This window comes from Sinocyclocheilus grahami, unplaced genomic scaffold (assembly GCF_001515645.1).
Source record: "Sinocyclocheilus grahami isolate Dianchi unplaced genomic scaffold, SAMN03320097.WGS_v1.1 scaffold493.1, whole genome shotgun sequence".
Classification (NCBI taxonomy): Eukaryota; Metazoa; Chordata; class Actinopteri; order Cypriniformes; family Cyprinidae; genus Sinocyclocheilus; species Sinocyclocheilus grahami.
Genome location: NW_015505672.1, coordinates 373,233 through 399,806, shown reverse-complemented (window position 1 = coordinate 399,806; position 26,574 = coordinate 373,233). Strand labels below are relative to the sequence as shown.

At 37.4% G+C, this 26,574-nt stretch overlaps 1 protein-coding gene across 3 annotated transcripts in view; it reads right to left on the bottom strand.

Moving 5' to 3' along the window:
- LOC107554179 (MTSS1-like protein) overlaps positions 1-26,574 on the bottom strand; it is a 78,156-nt gene that overhangs the window by 11,029 nt on the left and 40,553 nt on the right. For all 3 annotated transcript variants that reach the window (XM_016236608.1, XM_016236609.1, XM_016236607.1), the window contains 3 exons: positions 7,455-7,539; positions 7,244-7,335; positions 6,278-6,352 (listed from right to left, as the gene is read on the bottom strand). In XM_016236608.1, coding sequence (XP_016092094.1) covers positions 6,278-6,352; positions 7,244-7,335; positions 7,455-7,539 — 252 coding nt within the window. The remainder of the gene's footprint in view (positions 1-6,277; positions 6,353-7,243; positions 7,336-7,454; positions 7,540-26,574) is intronic.

Sequence of the window (26,574 nt, the reverse complement as noted above, 5' to 3'; positions counted from 1 at the left end):
GGGGGGTTCCATTAATTGTTAAATTGTTCTTTACACTAAGAAAAACATGGTTCTTTTAAGAACTGTTTACTGAAAGGTTCTTTGGGGAACCAAAAATTGGTCTTCTAAGGCATCGCTGCAAAAACCACCTTTTAGAGTCTTTTGTGTATGTTTGTGGACGATTCGTATCAACATTCCACTAACAGGAGAGCATTCTGACAGCTGTGTGCAGACGCATACACCACTGATCTCATCATCCCCATTGCTAACAATAACCTCAGGTGTTGGTCTTCTAAGGCATCGCTGCAAAAACCACCTTTTAGAGTCTTTTGTGTATGTTTGTGGACGATTCGTATCAACATTCCACTAACAGGAGAGCATTCTGACAGCTGTGTGCAGGGTGTGCAGACGCATACACCACTGATCTCATCATCCCCATTGCTAACAATAACCTCAGGTGTCCTTTGTGACATCTGATCTTCTGCACTCCAAGCTGGCATGCAAAACAGATGTATGCTTTCTTTCACAGGCACTACAAGTTTCTTTAGACATGTTTATAATGATGTTCACTCACTTTAAAGACTACAAATGATATGCTGGTATATTGAAATCACATGACCTGGTGAATACCATTTCATCTCAGTGACCCCCTAATTAGACACTTTTAAGTTGTAAAAAAGAAAAAATATATCACTGGTGACAAATACGCCTGAGAATGGGACATTTTTACAATTAAAAATTAACATTTTATTTTAAGGAAACAGAACCCTCACAAAAAGGCTCAATAGCATTTAGAGAACACCTTTTGAGTCTAGATGACATTTTAATTGAATAACAGAATCAGATCCACAAGCGTTGCACAAGCGCCACAGCACAGTAAATCTAAACAACCTCTGCAAATCCGTTTAAGTGCTGCGTATGCATTTTTGGGATTTAAGCAATCCTCATCAGTGTTGCGGAACTCAGTTAAGTCCTTTGACCTTCTCGGCAGAGATGTGATCCCCGGTGCTTGAGTGCATTGACTTTGTGCTGGATTGTGTGACCGTATGTGTGTTTAGATGCTCTTAGACCATTACACCTTCAAACACAGCCTGAAGTGAAGGCTAAAATGAACCTGGTTGGGTAGGACAGCTTAGGGCTGGGGTCATCTTCAGTTGTAAGGGCAAAGGTCAGTAGGTCTGTTGATAAATCCCACGGCCTGTCTGCAAGACAAATGGCTTAGGAAACATGCAGCTATATCTGAAATATGTTACAGGAGCCGGTTTCTTGTTAATAGAATACAACCCAACACAGAAATGTGAAAGAGTGATAATCTAAAAACTATCCTCATAGCAACCCCTTAGAACAGTGAATCTCAACCTTTTGGCGTACCGGACCCCAGTCCAATTCAGAACCATCCTCAAGGACCCCCAGAACAAAATTGACTCGTATCATTTGTGTCTTTGTGAGGACCAAATGCAGTCAAGTATAATTCAAGTTAGCTGACTTGTCCAGTATTTGGCCATATCATCAGCTATATTGGATTTTTCTTTCATGGGAACATGACATGTCAAAATATACAACATTTATACAAAAATTTATACTTTATATGGACCCCCTGGCCTTATGTCACGGACCCCTGGTTGAGAAACACTGCCTTAGAACACCTTAACATCACCATAGAAACACCACAGCAACGTCCTAGCAACCACTAAGAAGACTTCAGTCCATCAAAAACATTCAGAAGGCGTTACACCATGACCATAATTGAGTTGCTTTGAGTCGGCTACTAGGACACCGCCTTAACAACTGCATAGCAACCACCTAAAAAACACTAGCATCATGAAGGCGAGTTTTGTACTGGCAAGCACCACTCAAACCTTTTAATGAAGAAAAAAAAAAAATTTATAATTATAAATGAATTATTTATTAATAGTATACAATAAAAATATTATTTCATAAATAATTTTATTTAAAAAAAAAAATCTAATTATTGATCCATGTACTTTTGCGTCTATTCATTTTTCATTTTTTAAAAAAATGAAATGAAAAAAGAACGGTTGTTGTATATGCGATGTTGAAAACCAAAATTGAAAGTAGAACCATACCCACAAAATGTTGCGAGAAAAAGTAAAATATTGACTTCTTTTCAGATTTTTGTTGATGACTTTTTGCACCCTTAATAAACGTTTTCAAAATGCACAAATTAATATTGAAAAAAAACGTTGATTTTAAAAGTTCTGTTAGGCCAAATTAGGAGTAATGCTTCTCCCACATGCTCGATTGAGAGCCGAATGCATGATTTTAAAACGTTTGAGTTTTGTTTGATGGTGCTTGGCATCTCTAGCACCCCCGTAGACCGTGCCTGGATACAAACAGCTGATTAAATGCAAAGAATTAAATATTTTTAGCCGTGAAAAATTATCAAGATATTTTGCGAAACTAGCTATATGATCATACAAATTTCAATGCCTTTCAATATTGATGCCAGAGATTTTTTATAAAGCAATGGGTTACTGGTAGCCACATCAGTAGCACTAGAGGGCACTTTTAGCATGTGTATAGAAATGCTAAAACACTAGAAATTAACTTTAGCATTTATATACATAAAAAAACAAGCTGTATAACATTTTTATGATTTTTCATGAAATAAGAATTTTGTCAGAACCGTTAAAGAAGAAACCACATTTTCCATGTTTCATTTCTAGGTTAAAAAAGGACAAATTAATGGATGCAAAAGTATACGGACCATTATCAATAATCTATGGGAAATTATGCATTTTATATAAAGCAGAACCAAATGGAAAGCCCCATGCACATTTTAGAAAAGTAACACAGCTCTAGTGTTTGGTTCATTTGAGCTATTTAAACACAAAAAACAAACCTCATTTAAAAACAGAAAAGGGAGGTGATGGGAAAATAACCCAGAGCCGTTCGGACAAAGGTGTGTGCGCCACAGAGACATTCCCTCAGGTCTAGAAGTCCCGTGTGGTTGGAAGCTATGATGTCATGAGCAGACACCTTCTCTCCATAAACACATGCAGGAGGCAGGTGTGCAGGTTCTGGGAGAAGTAGGGCAAAGGAACCTTACTGACGATGACGATGGTTAGCCTCCACCCAGTAGGTGGTACTACACTGGATCTGTGACTAAGGGCCCTCAAGGATTTCATTTTTAAACAACGAGTGCACAGCAACATGTGAATATACCTGGGCTGCATATCATTTAGCATACTAGGTCTAAATAACATGCGAATAAAATGAGGAAATCGATTATCAATGCATTAAATCTGAGATGAAATATAAACAAATTCTAAAATTAAACCATTTCATTCATATTTAAAAATGTAGTTAATTCAGTCACCAAAGAAAGAGCAGAATGTCCAGAGCTCTGGTTCTTCATACCATCTCAAACACGGCAGCAACAGCATTGGAATACTAATGTGCATGAGTTTGAATAATTCAGATCCAATGCTTTTTCTTTACAATCCCCACACAGATGGTTCTAAGACTTCTGAGCGGTCTGCCCCCTTGACCTCGGAGTAACACAAATGTTAGATATAAAGATGAATGTGCATTCCGAGACGCATCATAGGTCTAGACGCCATATTTATTTTAATTGTCTCACCACCTGTGAGAGTTATGGCAGTAACTCAAACAGCGCTAGGATGGGGTTATGGGTGTGCGCTAGCCTCTGAATGAAATTACCCCCTTGCATGTGGTAAAAATTCCAAGTAAAAATGATCATTGGTGAGTATATTGAACTAGGCTACTAGCTATTTGGAAATGCAAAATAATACATGGTAGAAAATGCAAATATAGAACAACACTGATCGAATCAAACCACGGAGATACAAACAGTCTCCCAGAGAATTACTAATGAATTTGAACAAAATCTCTGATGTAAATATCCCCAAAGAAATGTGTTCAGCCTTATTATACAGATTTCCCTTTGGTTCTGTTTTCAGAATCAGTAAGTGACTATTAAACCAAAAGACACACCGCATCAAAGGTCATATTACTCCTAAATACAAGACAAGACAGATCGTGCAGCAGCAGCAGAAGGACCCTTCCGTATGAAAGGGAGTATATGACCACAAGAGTGTTTTCCCAATGTTGGGAAAGATGACAGGCCAATGGAAGGAAGGATGGGGGATCTCTTTCCTCTGAGAGTTTGTGTGGCCTTGAGATATGAGCTATTCTGGTGACAATGCTCTACCAAAAACGGCTCATTTCCTCAAATGCTAGTTTTTCCCCCTATAAAAAAACAATTAAAAAAATAAATAAACCCCTTCATACAGTCCCTCGAGTGTCACATGATCCTTCAGAAATCATTCTAATATGTTGATGTGATGCCCAAAATCAATTTCTTAATATTATCAATGTCGAAAATAGATGTGCTGCTTAATATTTTTGTGGAAACAGTGATATTTTTTTTTTCAGGATTCTTTGAATAGAGTTTAAAAACAACAGACTTAATTTGAAATATCAATCTTTTGTGACAATGGAAAGTCATTTGCTGTCACTTTTGATCAATTTAATCCATCCTTACTGAATAAAAGTCTTTATTTCTTAAATCTTATATATTAGGAAGGGGCTCCTCGGAAAGGAGATTATCATACTTGAGGGTCCTTGGCATCAGAAAGCTTACAAATCATAAAATGGAGTTCGATCAGGGGTTTTTATGTATGAGCACACAGAAAACGCAAAAGTCATTTTTATAATATCCTCTGGAAATGTTGAGTAAGCTTTTGCACGAGGGTGGATGCAAAATATAAAGCAGCGGGAGTGTTGACCCCTCAAACAGACCAGAGCAGAAGTGAAGAGTCAGTCTCTAACTACTGCTGCCCACACACACACACACACACACACACACACACACACAGGTGAAGCAGACGACACCCACCATAATGACAGAACACATCTGCATATGCATTTATCTCTCTCGCCGCCTCTATTCCATGTATTCAATTCATCACGGCTCCATTTATCCCTCACATCTCTTCCACCATCTTAAACTCGTTTCATGCCACATCCCAACACCCTCGAAATTATGCCAATAGTATTCAAATCTCATTTAAAGTCTGTTAACTATATAATACAAGAAGCTTAATGTCACGTCTAAACCATTTCAAACTAAAATCAAAAGAAAGTATTTATATTTAGTAAAATAAAGAAAATAAATATTATTTATGCACTATTGTTTGCATTGCAATATTATTCTCATGAGAATTAGACATACTCCCACCTCCCCAAATTCCCATTACCGTAACACGCTTTACTTTGTTTTTATTGTTAATTAAAACCAAGCGTATTAAAAAAAATATTCTCATTAATTAAAATAAAGCTGAAATTAAATTACTAACTAAAACAAACTAAACTAAACCAGAAATAAATAAATTCAAGTTAAATTTAAATATTAAGAAAAAAACTGAAACACGCATTAATTTGTTTAAACTAAAAATTGTAATCAAAAATTTTTAAGTTGATTCAAAATATTAATAAATACTATAATACTATACAAGTGATCTAAAAATAACTTCAGTCTTTTGATTCTTTTTTGCAATACAATTTTTTTTTAAACAATATAAAGTCAATACTGCTATGCTGTATAAATACAATTAAATTTTTTTTTACAGTAATGCATTACAATAATGAGAATTTGGGGATGAATGTGCTTAACTTACCAAAATAACATCACAATGGATCTTAGTTCTACAAACAAGCTTTATTGTCTTTATGCAAATAATAATGAATAATTTGGGGGGTGAAATATGACCTAGACATGTTCTTTATAGGTGTTGTGAGATTCTCCCAAAAAGTGTATTAGGTTCTGTTGGTGAAACTACTGCCTCATCATTCAGTTAGATTTTGGCTAGATGTAGTTTTTTGTCAAGCTGTAAAAAATAAACACTGAAGGACTATTTCGTATCTCTTAAAGAAATCTATCGTATCTCTTGCTCTGGCTACTGTGTATAGACCACCAGGGCCATATACAGATTTCCTAAAAGAATTGGCAGATTTCCTCAAATGAATATTCGGTTAACAGCGCCAAATGACGAGGGGCAAGATGGCCACAGTTGATGCCATGACAACACGGGGTGTGGTATTATGACAAAGCGGGGTGCGGCGCCAACAGAAGTCATGGGTATGTCCTATTGTGTTTAGACAAAGAGATCTGAGGCTGTAATTTGAGAAAGAGTGTGCGAGTGTGTAACAAGACAACAGGACTTCATATGTTTCAACTCATAGAACAATCAAAACACTATTTACCCAAGGTGTTCACCCTTTCATTCAAAGATGTCATATCTAAGCATCTTACCTTTTTTAACTTTCTTCTGCAGTTTAATCGTATCTGAAGATTTCTTCTTGATCTCTGCACGTGCTTTCTTATATTCTAAAAAACAACAAAGGCAGGGAAAGAACAACATTAGCCTCTTCAGTGGAAGCAAAAGCTAAATATTAATAAGTTCAGTGGTTCAAATCCCTAATCTTAAATATGAGCAACAATAATTATGTTGCCTACCTTAGCAAGCACTGCTAATAAATGATTCACAATGATGTCAAATGAAACGACCCCTTAGCAACCTCAGACAGACGTGTTGGAGATAGCATGGGTGTAGCCGCGCGTACACTGGCGAACTGCAAGCTAACTGATTGAATGCCTAATCTTTTATATGACAATGGATTGTTCTTATGAATAAATTATCCATTGTGAGCTGTAATATAACTGTCTGCGGGACTCCCACAGAGTTAAGAGCCATTTAATAAGTAACAGTGTGCAGCTAAGAGGACAGGTTTTCCGACAGTGATATTCTTAAAGGGGTGGTGATATATTTTTTTGTTTTTGCACTGAGGTCAACGAGTTTTCTGTGCCTATAACAATCATAACTTAGAAATCTTAAGAGGAAAAATGCCCATTAAAAACGGTTTCATAGTATAATAAACTCTTATCTCAAAGGATAAAGAAATACTAGATTCCATTACCATTTTAATTAATTGAATTGTTTGTGTACATTATTAATATATAAAATCTGAACATGCTGTATGGTACAGCCTGGATATTCTTCTAGGTATTGTTTTTATTCTGCTTTAACTTTTTATGCTTTAAATTTTTCATTTTCAGGTTAACTCTACCTTTAAATTCAACCCACTTAGCTTGAAAAACCTCCATTAAAGTATTAAAACGATACTTTGCCTCCTTCTGTACAGGAGCTTTTTCAACACAAAGATTAAATACTAAACCTGTTGAATTCTGATTATATCATGTAGGGAAAGAGGCCGATACCTTTGGCGTGGTCTTTATCCAGCTGACTGGCAACCTTCTTCCACTCTTCAATTTTCAGTTCCAGAGGAGTGATCAAGTTATCCATGAGAACCCTGCACACACACACACACACACACACACAATACAGTTAATGCGTTGTATAATACATAATCTTTATTACCAATTCAACTAATGAGCTTATAAATAACAAAAGAGAATTAAATAGCCGTACGTGGTGAATAGTTTGAGCTTGTTCTCAATGCTTCTGTGTCTCATACACATCCTGGTCAAAGCCGATCCAATCTCTTTCGTTGCTCCTGGAGGGAAAAAAAAGAGAAAGGAAATTAATATCAGTGTCCTTAATCTCACAATCTTCCATTCTGAGCTCCATCAGAAGCTGTGAAATGCCAAGAGGAAAAACATGTTGCTTAAGAGTCCTGAAAGAACAGTTTCATCACATTGTTCTATTCTCTCTTCTCCTCACTCCTTTCTTTCCCCCTTTCTCTTTAATAAGTGGCTGAATGGGCTTCATTTTGTAACATGTCTCAGACAGCTTTCAACATAACTCTTCTTATCTTTCACAGGAATGTGTGCTTCAAATGAAACAACTCAGATTTCTCATTAACGAGGATTAAAGGAATCGCTTTCCCAAAACTTCTGACGCAGAAGAGGCGAGGACACGACACATACACACATCTTGACCAAGTAGCATTTCCTCTCTAAATACAAAAATGTATAGAATTATTTAAAGAACTGAAATAGGAGGAATAGAGCTGGGAACTGAAAAATGATGTTAAATTCTTCATTCTGTACGGTTAACAAATTATACATAATATAATAAACTACTGTTCAAAAGTTTGAGGTCAGTAAGATTTTTTGTAAGAAATTAATATTTATTACACATTGATCAAATCTGACAGTAAAGATATTTATAATATTACAAAAGAGTTCTATTTCAAATAAATGCTTTTGAACTTTATATTCATCAGAGAATCCTGAAGAAAAAAAATGTATCATGTTTTTAACAAAAACAGAGCTGCACAACTGTTTTCAACATTGATACTAAAAAAAAAAACATTTATGAAGCACCAAATCAGTATATTAGAATCTCTGAAGGATCATGTGACACTGAAGACTGGAGAAATTATTTTGAAAATTAAAAAAAAAAAAACGTTTTAAACAGGTCAATTACTTAGCTTCTGCATAAATCACACTAATGCATCACTGCAGCAACCCCTCCAGCGTGCAGGAAGAGCACTGCACATTCATCAAGAGACTGCTCACACAAACCCCTTTCCACAGCCAGGGTGCCAGAGAAACCAGCTCTTCCACAACCCCTCAAGCCTATGCACTCATTATCTTTGGTTAGTGTTCAGCAAGCTTGGTGCACAAAACTAGATCGCTCCTATTGGGATCAACAAAGCCATGTACTCTGGAAGCTCTAGCTAAAATGACTATTTACCAATACAGTGTGTTTGAAATGATTGCTATGAATTGTATAAAAAGATAAAATCTTTCTCAAATTATTCTCCTTCTAGGTAAGGAAAACAGTGAAAAAAAACAATAAAATCTTTCACAATCAGGAAAGGCAGACCATTTTTAGGGCCCTACACACACACACAGCTGGATTTTGTTTGAATTGTTTCCAACCTAAAGTCAGCTGAGGAAAGGAAAACATAAAAAAGATGCTAGATTTTTGGGCTAGCACATGTACAACTGAGAAGCACAGCCAAAAAAAAAAGCTTTATTTAATCACTGATCTGAGACAATTCAACTATTCACTTGCTAACAGTTGAGGTAAACATCTGGGAAAGGCATAGACTAGACTGGCTTACTAACAGCCTCTATGATAAATTATTATCTAAATAATTCCGATTACAAAAGCTGATAAACTAGTTAGATTAGGCATTACATCGCAATGCCACATCCATTCACCCGCCCACCCATAAACACATAAAAGGTCACTTTATCCAATGAGTCAGAAACTCTGAAATAACAATTTCTATTAACATAATCGACCCTGTGAGTCACAGTGAATGAAATATTAAAATTAATTGTGTTGAGACGGTGCAAACGGTCTCAATGCTGACATTAAACCGTCTAATCAGATACGCTTTATACTGGACTGCTGACTGTGTTTGAGCAGGATGTAGCTTATGCAATATACAAATTATGCACAGAACGGTTTCTCTTATTGGCTGAAAAAATTGCCCTTCACCTCACTTTAACACTCGCTTCTCTTTCAGTTTCATTCTTCCATTATTTGAGTCCTCTTCAAAAAGTGAACCATGAAAGTGTAAAGTAACAATTCTAGTAATATATTTAAATAATAAAAAAAACTATTTCATTTAGTTATTCATTTTCATTTTAAATGTTTTAAAAATATTTACATTTCTGTGTAGTTGCTCCTCATTCCAAATGTGAAGAAATGCTGTCAACTGAATTTTCCCACAAAACCTGATTTTCTGCACCCGTTATCATTGAGCTACATCTAATGCAAATATACATTATATAATATACATATTATATAACATACAATAAAACAAAAATAAAGTGAACCTTGCATGCATATTGCAAGTTAAAAGTCCAATGTTCGGAGCATTTACAACAGTCAAAATTTACACTTTGATACACCAATGACTGAGTGTGAAAACACCCATCTGTTTATCTCTCATTAAAATGAAATACATTACTATCACTGAAGTTAATTCTATAATCCTAACTGAAGTAGATCCTTGATACTGTTCTCTTTTTTCCATTGAAGTTCATCATGAAACTACATATGTCACTGTACTTCCTGGTAAGCGTTTCCCAGGGCTATAGCCGGGGGCAGCAAATGTGTGTGCTCTAAAATCTGACTGTTCCTCCTGCAGGACTAGACATGTCATATCACGCACCTCACTGGTCTTTTTGTTGCCGTTTGCGTGATGCATGATCTTCAGAGCAGCAACAACGGTCACAAACTGGTCTCTGTTGATGTTTTAAAGTCGAATGATTCGGGGAGGTGGGACGTCACACCCTGACGCCTCGGGCTGACGCTCAATAAGTCTCATTACTGCCAAGACATTTCACACGCAAGATCTCAACACGTTACCTGCTGGGGGGTTAAGACATTAAACTTTCAAATGTCTCTGGTGTCAATCAACCAGTGACAAATAAAGAGCACAAACGAGACAAACTTTGTAAAAACAGTTCTCTAGCTCTATAATTACAGGTGTTTGAGTGTAAACCCCAGACAAACCAGTTGCCAATGTAAAAACTGTCTGAAATTCATTTTTCCCTTCTTTAATTCCTCTTAAAAGTAGCAGATCAAGCTGATTGCACCATTCTGTATATTCTTGTGATAAAACTTCACCACCTAGCCAATTTTCCAGCCACTTTAATAACAACTGTTATGCTTGGTGGAAACCACAATAGGGAGCATTCAATTAATTTAACTGCTCGTTACTGTTGGAATCAGATTAATCTATTGTTAGTGGCTATGTATTCAAAACAAAACGGTAGCATACCACTTTTTAGATCAGTTAGGTTGGAGCTGTGGCCTAGCGATTAGCACACAAATTCTGACACATTAAGTGAGTTCTGTAGGTTCGAATATAGCGCCAACAGATTTTCAAATTCTCTCTTTTCCCCATAATTTCCTGTTCTCTTGTCTGCGCCTATAAAGACCAAGTAATAAAAATGGGGGAAAAAACTGCATTCTTAAGATAATGAAGTCCGATTCTGATGCTTCAAGCTTTATATAGACGGTTCCGGTCTGTGTTTGTTTATCAGTCTGGCTATGTCGCCAGCTACAAATGCAGTTAAAGTTAAGGTGATGAGTAGACTGAAGTTGGGCTCAGGTGGTTGTGCTGTGGGATGTTTCCCATACATTTATTTATTTGTAGCTAGGGTTGGGTACCGTTCACATTTGAACCGGTACCGTACTGGTATCGGTACCTGAATTTCGGTGGCAGTACCCAACGGTACCTTTTTTCGGTACTTTACTCTGTGCAATTACAAAAACATTTATTTAATTGAAAAAATAAGTCAATTTTGAACAACAGGGCCCTACAAACTTTTTCTTTCTTTCTTTTTCTTTTTTAATTGTATTATTTTCTACAATTAAGTGATTAATCTGGTTGTAATATTTATTTTTTATCATTTAATTGTTTTATTTACATTTGATAGAAAATTGAATATTTAAAGATGTACATTATACTGTACAAAAGTAATACAAGAGTAATGTATTTCTGTTACATGTTAAACCGTACTTTTATTTTGACAGGTTGCCATGAAGCTACTGTGTGTATACAGTATGATGATGCTAGTTTTCTCAAATGAAACGGTAAAATTCTCGAAGTGACTCTCACAGCAGCTCTGGAGATTAAGTTGTATTCATGCTGTCATATAGTGAGACGCAGAGGCCGAAAATCACCGCGAGCGTCACGTGTACGTCAGTATTTGTGTAGTAAAAACAATAAAAAGTAAAAAATAAAAAAAATACCTTGTATCCGCCATTCATGCATACAGAGGCAATCGGAACATGCAGGATTCATATTTAAACCATCTTTTTGCATTTTAATATTCACAGACACTAGTTCATATCACGATTCAAATGAAGTGGCAGTGGCTACTTTTGATTTATTTATCCGTGGCATTCCACGTTATAGAGTAAATTAAATTTTTATGAATGGACTCCACAATCCCATCCGCGTTTTCTCAGAAACCATATGGCCCTAGAAATGTAACCACACTTCAGAACATTTCGGCTTGCCCTGTGTGTTGTTTGAACGAGTTGCAGAGGTGACCACGTCACAGGGTCTCTCTTTCTCTCTCTGTAGCATATGCGCCCAGATGCGTTCTCAGGTACCGAATTTTGGCACCGATTGATTTAATGTGAATCGGTACACGGTAGTACCGACGCAATTCCTCCCTTTTAAATACCCTTAAAAGTACCGAGTTCGGTAACCAACCCTATTTGTGGCAATATCAAAACTGACCGATTTTTCAAAAGGCTTCGTTGAATAAACATGAGCACGTACTACACGTTTAAAAATCAAAACGAGACGCGGGTGTTTTTATATCACTGTATTTCTGAATGATGTCCATCTTTAGAAAATTTTCGATGTCATTTTCATTTCATCTTTCATGTTATATGCCTGATAAAGCAGAGTTTGTGAGCTCAGCGCTGCTGTGTGTACAGCCGTTACTGGGGAAACCTCTTTAAACCGCTTTAAAGCACCTCCTGCTGGCAGAGAATGAATTTGCATTTTTCAGTAAGTCCGTCTGATTTACGCAGCAAACATATTTAGCTTTTCCTATATCCACGGGCGCTGCGGATAATCCGCGGGTCGGGTAATAAAAAATGCATTCTGATTATTTGCGGGTGGGTAAAATGAATCATAAATGAGGCAAATATTAACTTTTTTTAATTTTTTAAAATACATTTTTTTCATGAGGCAGACGATTTTGTGTGTGTGTGTGTTCGTTCGCCTGATCGGGAAGTTGCAGTAACAGAAATGGTGACATTCCAGATAAAGTTTGAAAGGAGTAAAGCCTGTATGAAGTCCGATTCTGATGCTTCAAGCTTTATATAGACGGTTCCGGTCTGTGTTTGTTTATCAGTCTGGCTATGTCGCCAGCTACAAATGCAGTTAAAGTTAAGGTGATGAGTAGACTGAAGTTGGGCTCAGGTGGTTGTGCTGTGGGATGTTTCCCATACATTTATTTATTTGTAGCTAGGGTTGGGTACCGTTCACATTTGAACCGGTACCGTACTGGTATCGGTACCAGTACCCAACGGTACCTTTTTTCGGTACTTTACTCTGTGCAATTACAAAAACATTTATTTAATTGAAAAAATAAGTCAATTTTGAACAATAGGGCCCTACAAACTTTTTCTTTCTTTCTTTTTCTTTTTTAATTGTATTATTTTCTACAATTAAGCGATTAATCTGGTTGTAATATTTATTTTTTATCATTTAATTGTTTTATTTACATTTGATAGAAAATTGAATATTTAAAGATGTACATTATACTGTACAAAAGTAATACAAGAGTAATGTATTTCTGTTACATGTTAAACCGTACTTTTATTTTGACAGGTTGCCATGAAGCTACTGTGTGTATACAGTATGATGATGCTAGTTTTCTCAAATGAAACGGTAAAATTCTCGAAGTGACTCTCACAGCAGCTCTGGAGATTAAGTTGTATTCATGCTGTCATATAGTGAGACGCAGAGGCCGAAAATCACCGCGAGCGTCACGTGTACGTCAGTATTTGTGTAGTAAAAACAATAAAAAGTAAAAAATAAAAAAAATACCTTGTATCCGCCATTCATGCATACAGAGGCAATCGGAACATGCAGGATTCATATTTAAACCATCTTTTTGCATTTTAATATTCACAGACACTAGTTCATATCACGATTCAAATGAAGTGGCAGTGGCTACTTTTGATTTATTTATCCGTGGCATTCCACGTTATAGAGTAAATTACATTTTTATGAATGGACTCCACAATCCCATCCGCGTTTTCTCAGAAACCATATGGCCCTAGAAATGTAACCACACTTCAGAACATTTCGGCTTGCCCTGTGTGTTGTTTGAACGAGTTGCAGAGGTGACCACGTCACAGGGTCTCTCTTTCTCTCTCTGTAGCATATGCGCCCAGATGCGTTCTCAGGTACCGAATTTTGGCACCGATTGATTTAATGTGAATCGGTACACGGTAGTACCGACGCAATTCCTCCCTTTTAAATACCCTTAAAAGTACCGAGTTCGGTAACCAACCCTATTTGTGGCAATATCAAAACTGACCGATTTTTCAAAAGGCTTCGTTGAATAAACATGAGCACGTACTACACGTTTAAAAATCAAAACGAGACGCGGGTGTTTTTATATCACTGTATTTCTGAATGATGTCCATCTTTAGAAAATTTTCGATGTCATTTTCATTTCATCTTTCATGTTATATGCCTGATAAAGCAGAGTTTGTGAGCTCAGCGCTGCTGTGTGTACAGCCGTTACTGGGGAAACCTCTTTAAACCGCTTTAAAGCACCTCCTGCTGGCAGAGAATGAATTTGCATTTTTCAGTAAGTCCGTCTGATTTACGCAGCAAACATATTTAGCTTTTCCTATATCCACGGGCGCTGCGGATAATCCGCGGGTCGGGTAATAAAAAATGCATTCTGATTATTTGCGGGTGGGTAAAATGAATCATAAATGAGGCAAATATTAACTACATTTTTTTAAATAATTTTTTTTCATGAGGCAGACGATTTCGTGTGTGTGTGTGTTCGTTCGCCTGATCGGGAAGTTGCAGTAACAGAAATGGTGACATTCCAGATAAAGTTTGAAAGGAGTAAAGCCTGTGTTAATGCTATTGAGTAGGCTAATATGGCCAAAGATGATATTTTGTTTTATAAATAAATGTTCATTTAAAAGCAGCCCGCGATCAGTGTGTTATGTTACCGTTATCCCTTACGGCTTCGACCAGGTTTTGATCTGTCCTCCATGCTGTGACAACTCACAAAAGACTATTTTTAGCCAAGCAGCACGGAGAGCCGCTTCAGAAACATGCCGTGGCTGGCCGGTATAAACACAAGCATTAGAGCGGCCGCGATCAGCTCTAACGTCACTGAATCTGCTGTTAAAAATGAATCATCCATTCATCATATCATCATGCAAAGAATACACGACAAATAGCGAATTTTTCATTGTTTCTCAAAACGTCATAGCATTTCCACACTGGCGATGACATGACTGTGGTGCCAAATCATTTATGTCCCCACGCATTCATGTACGTCTTCACGCGTTGACGTCATCAAACTGCGATCGGTTCGTGAGATCGGCCAAGTGTAGTGAGTACCGATCGAGTCATAAAATGTGATTATCGGCCAATATCGATCTCCGGCCGATCAATCGAAGCATCCCTATTCTTCACTGTTCTTGCCAATATGATGTATGATCACCATTAAGCCTCTTAATCACACAAAGATGGTCTTTATCTCTGACGGAGAGACTGTACGTTTCTGTCAGCACTCAAATACTTTCCACTCGCTTGTGCCATTAGAAAAAGAGTCCATAACTCAACATAAAACCAAGCCTTTGCACACAACCTCGGAGGAACAACACCTAGCTGGCATCCACATCACCTTAAATGGTCAAAATCGTGTTTGCTCAAGAGCCATAAACTTTTCCACGTTTTCCTCAATGGAAAAGCTTTCGCTTAGCCACAATTTAATTTCCCTGCACGTAAGCTGGTTGTATGAAGAGAGCTAAAGAGGACAGAAAGCGCATTGGAGCAGCATTCGCCGTGCTCCGTTTCAATCTCTGATTCTCTATTGAGTTTTTCTGACCGCGGGTCAGTCACAATATATTCATTCAGAATGAGAGAGAGGCCCGAAGAATGAAACCTTAGTTAACAAGCACTCACTGCTGTCTGTGATATGATGCTTAAAAGAGGCCATTCTGTGGACAAAGACGACCATTCACACAGACGCAGCACACCTTGATCACACTCATACATTCAAAATGACAGCCACTCATAGTCGTGAAAGTGCTAGAGACAGGCTAAAGTTGAGACTTTGGTACAAAGTCAAAACTAAGATAATAAAACAAAAGTGTTCAGTAGCATATTTGTTTTTCCTGTAATACCATTAAAAAAAACATTGAAAGAGAATTACACTGAAAGTACACTGAAAAAAAGTATTATTTTCATTTGTTAAAAAAAAAGTAAAATTTTTCATTAGGTACAGAGTAGGGTATTACAGAATATTAAAAACAGTGCATGAGTGCAAGCACATTGCAATAATGTGAACATTGAGCGTGCAGACGTGCTTAAAACATTACAGCAGTTCAACCAAATTCATTTGAAGATCAATAGTTTTCAGGGGAAAGTTGTGCAAACCGTGCTTGCTCTCACAAACCCTCTGCATGACAATGTTGCACAAGAATTTCACCTAACTAAACTTTGCTGCTGGGAGAAGACAGTCTCAGTAATAAAACATTATATGTGTCTCTCCTAAGGGTTCTCATAATGCAAAATTACAAAAAATGTATTTCACTACACTGACATCAGCCAGAGGTCTACACTCCCAGCTGGTTTCAGACCAGAAAAATACTGAAAGAACTGTCCTTGAAAAACTGTTGAACCCTAATGACCCCAATTGAGGAAGTGAAACATTAAGAGTGTTTTAATGAAACCGGTTTATGTAAGCAAATCTGATTAGCCTTATTGCATGAATCCGTTAAGTGCATTTGCTCATACAAAATGGTGCACTTTTCTCAGCAGTGTTATGGCCTGTTTGCATGAACTCTAATGCGAACATATGACACCAAAGTATTTAAAATTTTTTTTAAAAATACAGTAAACTTTATAAAAATATATTACAAAATCATTAACATGAATTATGCAAAATAAAAAATATATATACACACACATATATATATATATATATACACACACACACACACACACAAGTAAGAAATACAAGTTATATAATACAAGATACAAGTTTTTCAATAAAATCATATTAGTATGAAATTCAGGTATAAATCACATTCAAAGAGGCATTTCTCTCTATACTGCAAGATTTTATCAGCTCTGAGTTGAGAATCATGTGATGTCAGATGAAGGCGCAATACAAGGAAAAGCTCTTGTCTATATAAGGCAGCTTTGTCAATGAAGGCAGACCCTAACAGATCAGCTAGAGGCAACGTCAGCAGAATCGCCAGCCGTCCTGCATGGACTTCAGGAAGGAGTGAACTGAAGGGCTGCCAATTCAGCTTCATTCAGGTCATGTGTGCCCTTCAGGGGATAATGAATTGCAAATGTCTTCAAGAAAGTATGTACATGCATCTGTGAGGGTTTGTGTGCACGCAAAACTCAGAGTCACTGTGCACTGTTATTATTATTTTTAAAAAGTAATTTTTCACCCCCCAAAAACCTAAAACAAAGCCCTAGTCAAACTATTTTCCTAGCAACATCATACCATATAATTAATTTCACTGAAGTGCCGTCAAACTTTCAGACAGTGATGACTGCTTTCTGTGTTATGTTCAAATTCAAACCAAAAATAGTTAAAGGCCGAGACAGAGCGGTCACATGTCATTTCACTGGGGCCGTGTGTTTTCAAAGAAAATGGTCAGTGGCTTGTCTTCCCCACCCAGGTTGGGATACTCTCGTAAACCTAGTCTGGGGACAAACTTCCTCCCTAAGCTGACTTAAAATTACCTGTCACGGCATACCAAGGCGTCCCCAGTCCTTCCTGAACTTTAGGCGTTGTCTGTATTATCCTTCCTTAATATATAGCACAATACATGCACAACTCATGCTAAATGTGTAGCACACAACAATGAGATTCATCAACATACAGAGCGCTAGGACTGTGGAACAGACCCCTCTTACCTACAAATGTTGTCATTCCACAAATCTGAAAATGACTAGAGTTGTCATAAGTTGGCATGAGAGTTGTAAACACATACCACCATATCAGGCAGCTGAGAGCTGCCTAGTGCCTTCAACGGAGTGAAACACTAAAAAAAGAGCCCAGCTAAAGGTCGCTTTTGTTTTGGGAGCAAGATCACGTTGTAGGAAGGCTGGCAGAGTCAAACTCATTGAACTTCATGTGGTGCCTATGTTTAGTGGAAACCATATTGGGAAGAGATTATTTTAAGCACAGGAATTTAGTATTTAAAACAGGTATGAACAGAATGGACTTCAAGGAAACTCAATTTCAGAAAAGTCTTAATTAGCTTAATGCCAGCTAAGATGCCAATATGACATTCTTACTAAACTGATACAAAATTGTATACGTTTATTTAGAAAGGAAGCATTGAAATGTTTAAAAATGACAGTGAAGACTTCTTAAATATAATATTTTTATATATAATATTCACATTTCCATTTCAAATAAATGCTATTCTTTTGAAGTTTCTATTTATCCTAGAATTCTGAAAAAAAAACCTGTATGATTTCAACAAAAATATGAAGCAGCACAACTGTTTTCAACACTGATAGTGAGAAATGTTTCTTGAGCAGCCAATCAGCATATTAGAATGATTTCTGAAGAATCACGTGACACTGAAGATTAATGATACTGAAATACTAATTTTTTTTTTATTTTTTAAACATGGACAGAAAGAGGACGTTCTCCGCTAGATCACAGGGTTGGGTTTGTACCACTTGGTTCCTTTCTCCACATGAGTCATGGGGGCCCACTTAGCCATAAGCCTCAAAACAAGATAAAAGTTCCAGGCAGATTGCGTTCCAAATGATCACTGGGTCATGCTAGCTCGAAACGTCCACCACACAAACGCCCTACAGCAGTGAGCAAAGCAGACGCAAATGAAGCCTCATGGTGAGACCTGACAGACATCGCCGTGAAGTGTTATAGCGTATGGTTCGGGGAACGGCATAAACAAGATACCCAAGAGAAGTTCCTCTACAAGCAGATGATCTGTGGGCATAGATTGTGTAACATCAGGGTTTGGTTTAACACGTGTCTATAAAAACAAGAAGTGTACAAAACTGATCCCCATGACATCCGTGACAAACATGACAGTCTCTGTCTGTAGCCAACATGACCAGTTCACATGATCCGAACGATACAATTTCAAATTAACATAAAAAAAGAAAGCTTTGGAGCTTTATTGCATCTCTTTATTGACAGCATGCAAAAACAAGAATTTCAAAGATCTCACACTTTTCCGTCTAAACACGACTATACAAAGTAATCCCCATCCTTGCGTCTGTACTCCCCGTTTGCCACTCTATTAGACACAGTCCAAAATAAACTTCACACTCTTTCCTTCGATCCTTAAACACTAGTTTAGCCGGTGCCCACTCATGCCCGGGCCACATAAAAGCATCCAGTGTGTCCGTGTTACAGAGTCCATCACTGTTCACACCTACTCACTCCACAGCACAGACTCCACATTCAACGCCTGCTCATGATTCAGATGCCTTCGTTTTTATTTATATATTTATAAAAAGTCACAAAACATGCTACAAAAAAGCTGTGGAATGGAAATGTTAGGTTTTTTACATTTCTGACACATGACGCTTTTTCCATGAGGCCATGATTCAGTGTTCACAGTTTCTGTTTATCTGTAAGTTTCCGTCTCCTGCAGATAGACTTTTGCTTAACATCATCTAGTCCAAGTTGCAGCTTATTCTGGCCAATAACTGCCCATTTAGACAGGAAGAAATCACCTGACGGACATAAAATTAACAACCACAGTTTATGATGATGTTTGGGGGTGGATAAATCTGAAAACAGCTATAATTTTGTTCACCAAAAGGAATTTCAGTTGTGCTCAAAGATAACTGTTTTACATGCCACTGATATCGCAATGTGCGCATCCGCAATAGTCACGTCGCAGGATGTGCGATGTTTAGTATACTGATTGTTATATTTATACGGATCGCTTTCTTTGCTCACACACAGACACGGTGTCTACACCGGATGCGACAGCTGTACAGAGATACACATTTTAAATAAATTTAGTAGCAGAGCTACTTGCAAGGGATTTTCAGTGCTGGAAATTTTTTAGGCACGACATGTGAACGGCCCCAAAGTCTTTCTACACTGGATGCAACACATCGACCGTTACATATCATTTAAAATCTGTGTCAGTAAGTCATCATAAATAGAACGAGGCATCAGTTTACGGTTGGGATTTGTCGTGTCACGCACAATCCAGTGTAGACAGTCACATAGCATCACTGATTATAATGGGTTCATTGCATTTTGTCGCGTTGCGCCGCTCGCGTCCAGTGTAGACAGTGAGCGCCACGCAGATGCACGTGAACACTGATTTCTGTTCAATTCTGCATCTATTTGTGCCTGAAATACTGTGCTCTGCAAGTGTCCTTGTAAACGCAGATACTTCTGGCTTAGGTGAAGGTAAACAATTGAGAAAGAAAATGGACGTTTCAAAGCAGTTTAATGTTCCTGTTGCTTTCTCGGTCATGAAAGTTAATCAAACAACAAAACAAAGAAAAATCACTTTTGTAGCTTTAACAGATTTTTTAAATTTAATTTATAGTGAAAACTATGCAGTGTTATTTTACATTTGATTATTCAATTTCTGTACCTGAATACTGTTAGACTTACCTGAAAAATACAAAGCACTGTTTATTAAATTTGTATCTTTGTTCTGTTATTTATCTATGCTTGTAATTTGTTTATTTCCTATGCTGATTTACTCGCCTACAAAATCACCCCAATAATTGATTATTTTTTTCCCCCAAATAGAGAGCTATTGAAGTCATCTGATTTTTTTCCCATATCGCAATATATATCGCAGAAAAAAAAATAATCGCAATGTGAGTTTTTTTTCCAATATCGTGCAGCCCTATGCCACACCATGATAGCTAGTAGCAGCCTAGAAATTCTGTCTCCTGAAAACTGAAGCACTCTGACTCCCAGAAAGTGCGAAAAAATCAGACAGAAAACAGCAACTTTCATTGTCATTTTTGAGTGCAAAATGCACCTCGCAGTTTGAGATGCAGCAATAGTGTGCTTGCAAGTCTATTCAAGATTTTTTTCCCATATCGCAATATATATCGCAGAAAAAAAAATATCGCAATGTGAGTTTTTTTTCCAATATCGTGCAGCCCTATGCCACACCATGATAGCTAGTAGCAGCCTAGAAATTCTGTCTCCTGAAAACTGAAGCACTCTGACTCCCAGAAAGTGCGAAAAAATCAGACAGAAAACAGCAACTTTCATTGTCATTTTTGAGTGCAAAATGCACCTCGCAGTTTGAGATGCAGCAATAGTGTGCTTGCAAGTCTATTCAAGTAATGGCTCGGTTCATGATATAAACCTAAACCATTTAAAATATGCACTTTTTTAAAATCACATATTATTTAAAGATATTAATAATTTTGTTCAGCAAGTTTGCATTTATTTGATCAAAAGTGACAGTAAAGACATTTACAATGTTATGAAAGATTTCTATACATGCTGTTCTTCTAAACTTTGTTCATCAAAGAATCTTGAAAAAATGTATCACAGTTTTCACAAAATATATGTTGCAGCACAACTGTTTTCAACATTGATAATAATCAAACATTTCTTGAGCAGCACATAAGCATATTAGAATGATTTCTGAAGGATCATGTGACACTGAAGACTGGAGTAATGATGCTAAAAATTCATGAATAAAATGAACTGGGAGAATAAATCATAAGGATGCACACTAGTGTTAAATTTCACACATATATGTCAAACTGTACTTCATGAAGCTGAAAATATTACGTGAATCTCTAAAACTCCAGAGGCACTCCAAAACTCCAGAGGTTTCACTTCAGATTAAACACTGGGTGTGCCAACCAATTGTGTAATGTCTACCACTGTGGTAACTAGTCATGAGTTACCTAAGAGACTAGAGAAAAACCTTTTTGTTCTATTAAAAACAATCTGCTTCAAAAACGTCCCTAAGGGAACTCATCCACTGTGTGTCACCAACCTTATGATTCACAAGACAAGTTTTTGCAGGTCTTTTCATCAGAGAACATACCATCACACAGAGGGACTAAATAAATACGGTAGCATAGAAAATCACTGCTAAAGGTGAAGTCCATTATTCGTCCACGTCAGTGTGATTTATCAGAGAGAGTGAATCATAGGAAAGAGCAATGTATGAAAAACAAATTTAAATATTCTCTGTATAAAAAGATGATACTTAAAGGGATAGCTCACTCAAACACAAAAATCCTCACATCATTTACTGAATGGATCTTTTCAGCTGACAGTTTGCAAAACCAGTCTGAATGATTCTACACGATTCTCAATGTTCATCTCACTGAATACATTATCCAGTCAAAATTGTGAAAAGCTCATTGTGTATCAGTAAAATGACTAAAAATTCTGTCTTTTATTTTACACTGACTACCATTAAAAAGTTTGGGGTCAATAAGATTTTTAAATGTTTTTGAAAGAAGGCTGTTTTTATTGTATCAAAAATACAGTAAAAACAGTAATATTGTGAAATATCTTTAAAGTGCCCCTATTATGCCATTTTTAGGGTTCCTAATATTGTTTTGGGAGTCTCCTAAAATAGGATTACATGCATGCAAGGTCAAAAAACACTTTCGTTTTCTCAAAATATGCATTTAATATCACCTCATTTTCTAGCGATTCTCAAACGATTCGTTCGAAGCAGTTTAAAGATTCAATCTCTCTAAACCCCTCCTTTCTGTGAGCCTGCTCTACTCTGATTGATCAGATGGCCTAGTCTGTTGTGATTGCTCTACGGCGTACAATGCGTTTCGGAAACGATACGCCTATTTCAATAGTTCTGTATTTTGAACGCTCTATAGAAAATATAAACATCTATTATTTATCATACTTACAGGTTGTGATTCAGTGGAGCAGCTGGTCCAAATAAACAGGATACTGGTCCATCTTTCAACAGCAAGCGTTTTATGAATCCCGTGTTGAACTCCCGAGATTAGAGAAGCAGTCGTCAGTAGAATGACGTGTTTGTGGGCGGGGTCAAGTTGTTCGCGGCCGGCCAATGTAGAACATAGGTGCGCATTATGCAAATGTGTTACCCCATAACGTGTAGCCGTCACGGAAGTAGGATTCGAATTACTAACGACTCGTTTCAGCTGTTCAGAGTCGATTCTTTATTTTGGGAGACAATAACTTTATTTATCGTGCACTTTCAGCTTTACAACTTTGCAGATCGTTTACATTAAAGGCAATATTGGAAATGGCATAATAGGGGCACTTCAACATTTAAAAAAACGGTTTTCTGTTTAAATATATTGTAAATTGTAATTTATTGCGGTGATGCAAAGCTGAATTTTCAGCATCATTACTCCAGTCTTCAGTGTCACATGATCCTTCAGAAATCATTCTAATATGCTGATTTGCTACTTGAAACTTGACAGCCTCAAGCCTCATTATAAACACCTCCGTTTGTGTTCCAGAGAAGAAAGCAAGCAATACAGGTTTGAAATGACATGAGGGTAAGTAAATGATCATTTTCCGTTTTGGATGAACTATCTCTTTAAAGGGTTCAGAAGAAATGCTGGGATGCCCTGCTTTAGACTTTTTGAGGTTTAGGACTAAATCTATATGGAATTAGTTTATAAAGAGTAAATAGGTCAGCAAGAAGTGAGAGGCTGTTAAAATAATGCTGTATTGCATACATACTTAGTCTCTACGTGGAAGGGTCATGGGACTTCCCAGCTGCTCACCGTACACTCAATCACTCTCAGCTGGGGTTGCAGAGGGGGTAGTGAGGGTCAGTGCTCTCAGTGGGTTAAATTCCCCACAAACACATACATGCCAATCCTGCCTTCCTAGTGCACTTTAATCCTTCCTGTATCTGGAATGTTTGCAGTGGGGTCTGACGTTTGAGGGTCAGTAGGGGATCTAAACGCGCGCACACATATTTACAGACAACTGGGGCTGGTGTGGCCCCTTTGTGAAAGTGTGGCAGCTGTGAACCAGGCGCGGGCCCAAACAGGTGTGGGACCAAAACAGCACCCCAGTCAGTGACAGTGCAATGGTGCTTTTGGCGACTCCAACTATACCTCCATATGTTCATCATTCATTCCCATTTTGTCTTAATACAGCTGTCCATGGGTCTTTACACAGATGGTACTCATGAAGAGCAGCTACCCAGTTATTTGATAATTTCATCAGTGAGCTGTAAGAACAAGAGCTAATGTTTAGTGAGAGAAGATGAAGAATTTACCTTAGAAGTGAACACTAGAATGTCCCGCTTTCTGTTCTATTCGCTAGGGGTTGCACCGACTAATCGACTAGTCGACTACAGTGCTCTGCCATGACGCTTTAAGCTTGACGATGTCTAGTCGCTGGCCCTATAGGGGGCGCAACAGGATAAGAAATATTTGAAGGACTTCCAAATTTACGCTCCGTTTTCAAACAGTTCAAATGACAAATAAATGCATACTCTGAAAGCGGTCCACAAGACATGTGTGATTATATTAATGGATGCTCGAAATTGAATGGGAGAATGCACGTTTTAAACAGCTTATTGTTCAGGTAAGTTAATCGCCATTCTAATCTAATGTGCTGCTGCACCCACCTAGGACAGTAGTGCGTACATCTCATACAGATCGCACGTGCACAGAATCATTCAGCGTGGAAATGTAATTGTCAACACGGTTCTGTGATTTCTCAATATAATAGTTTAGAAACTGAAAAGTTCAAGCATATATTTCTTAACTAAATCCCACAGCTTCAGTACTAGTAGAGAAACGCAGTCAGGTAGCCTAGAATTAATTCACACATGCAATCGCTCTCACTAATGCATTCATAAGAATGTAATCTTTACTGTGCTACTTTATCTGTAAAGTAGCACACAAGGTGTGTCACAGCTCCAGACTTATTTGTTAATTAAAGGGATAGTTCACCCAAAAATTAAGTCATCATTTACTCACCCTCAAGTAGTTTCAAACCTGTATGAATGTATTTGTTCTGCAGAACACAAAGGAAGATATTCTGAAGAATGTGGGAAACAGAGCAGTTCCGGGGCACCATTGACTTCCATAGTATTTTTTTCTCCTACTATGGAAGTCAATAGTGCCCCAAAACAGCCTGGTTACAAATTTTCTTCAAAATATCTTTCTTTCTGTTCGGCAGAACAAAGAAATGTATACGGGTTTGGAACTACTTGAGGGTGAGTAAATGATGACAATTTTAATTTTTGGGTGAACCATCGCTTTAATGACATCATCAGCGACTAGTCGACTTTCATCACATAAAAGTTGACTTTAAAAAAAATCAGAAGTCATTCAACCCCTACTATTCGCTAAGGCACAAACTCATGAGCAGCATATTTAGGCCACCAGCTGCCCTCTGAGGAGCTGCCTTAAAAGTGCTGTGCAAGAAAAAGGATGGACGGAGAGAAAATAAGGAAGCGGGGCGATTTTCTGCCCTCATCTGTTATTGGTGGAAGGAATGAGGTTGGAAAATGGAGGCGAAATTGCAAATCACAAACTGATGAAGAGAAAAGCTGAAGAAGAGCATGCAAGGCAGTTTTGAACTATAACCTCCAGTAAAACGCAACAGTGAACACAATGAAATGCATCAATCAATGCAATCAGTGAATGAATGAGTGTTGGATAGATGAATGGATGGATTAGAAAGATGGAGGATGGGGTAGTTTTCTCATCCTGCCTTTAGCTACTACATGGATAGTGCTTTGGATGAAAAAAAAGTGGAGACAAGGCCATATTGGAGATCGTAGACATAGATTGAATGTCCAGTCACCTGATCATTATTGCAAAATAAAGATCAACATGGTGACCGGAACATTACACTAAAATATTTGTCCTGAGAATGCTGTGTATTGGTCGATAGACATCCAATCCTAAATATCCAAAAATAAATAAATACATAATATTTATTAATAAATGTTAGGACATTTATAACTGCCAAATCATTATTTACAAGAAGCACATTATTATAATTAAGTTAAATTAGAATTACATTAAATAATTGTAGTTTGCATAAATTATACCCATCAGTATGTAGCTATAAGTTAATTGCAAATGTAAATTAGAATTAATTTACCATTTGTAACTGTGATTTCATTAAATCTGAAATAAATAAATAAACTTTTTTAAACAGCAATTTTATCAAATGAATGAAACCCCAAGCAGATGGTTTGGTTTCGCAAAGCGGTCTCAGCTGTGATCAATAAGTCGATTGATCAGGTTTGGGGGATGTGGGCAGCTCAGCAGCTGATAGGCCTGTCAACATAATCAATACTGAGACTCAAGTCAAGGGTCCTGGTGGAAATCAGACAACAGAGAGCAAGTGTGCATGTCCTGTTTAAAGAGGTCATATGACGTTGCTAAAAAGAACATTATTTTGTGTATTTGGTGTAATGCAATGTGTTTATGCGGTTTAAGGTTCGAAAAACACATTCTTTTCCACATACTGTACATTATTTTTGGTCCTCTATGCCCCGCCTTTTTAAAACGCGTTGATTTTTACAAAGCTCATCGTTCTGAAAAGCGAGGTGTGCTCTGATTGGCCAGCTATCCAGTGCGTTGTGATTGGCCGAATACCTCAAGTGTGTGACGGAAATGTTACACCCCTTACCATACTGTGATGCCGTGTCCAGTCGCGACGAGACAAAATCAATAAAACCCATTACAAACAAGGCTTTTGTTGCATCCAGTGGGGACACAATTACTGATTATAATGACTTGTACGGTTTTTTTTGCTTGGCGTATCGCGCCGCGTAAACATAAAACCATGTCTGCATTTCTGATCGGAGAAACGACAAGCAAGCGCTACTCTACACTGCTCAAAACTCGTGTTTGAGTCAGTGGCAAATTCTTTAAATATGAAAACGTACTTACAGGCTG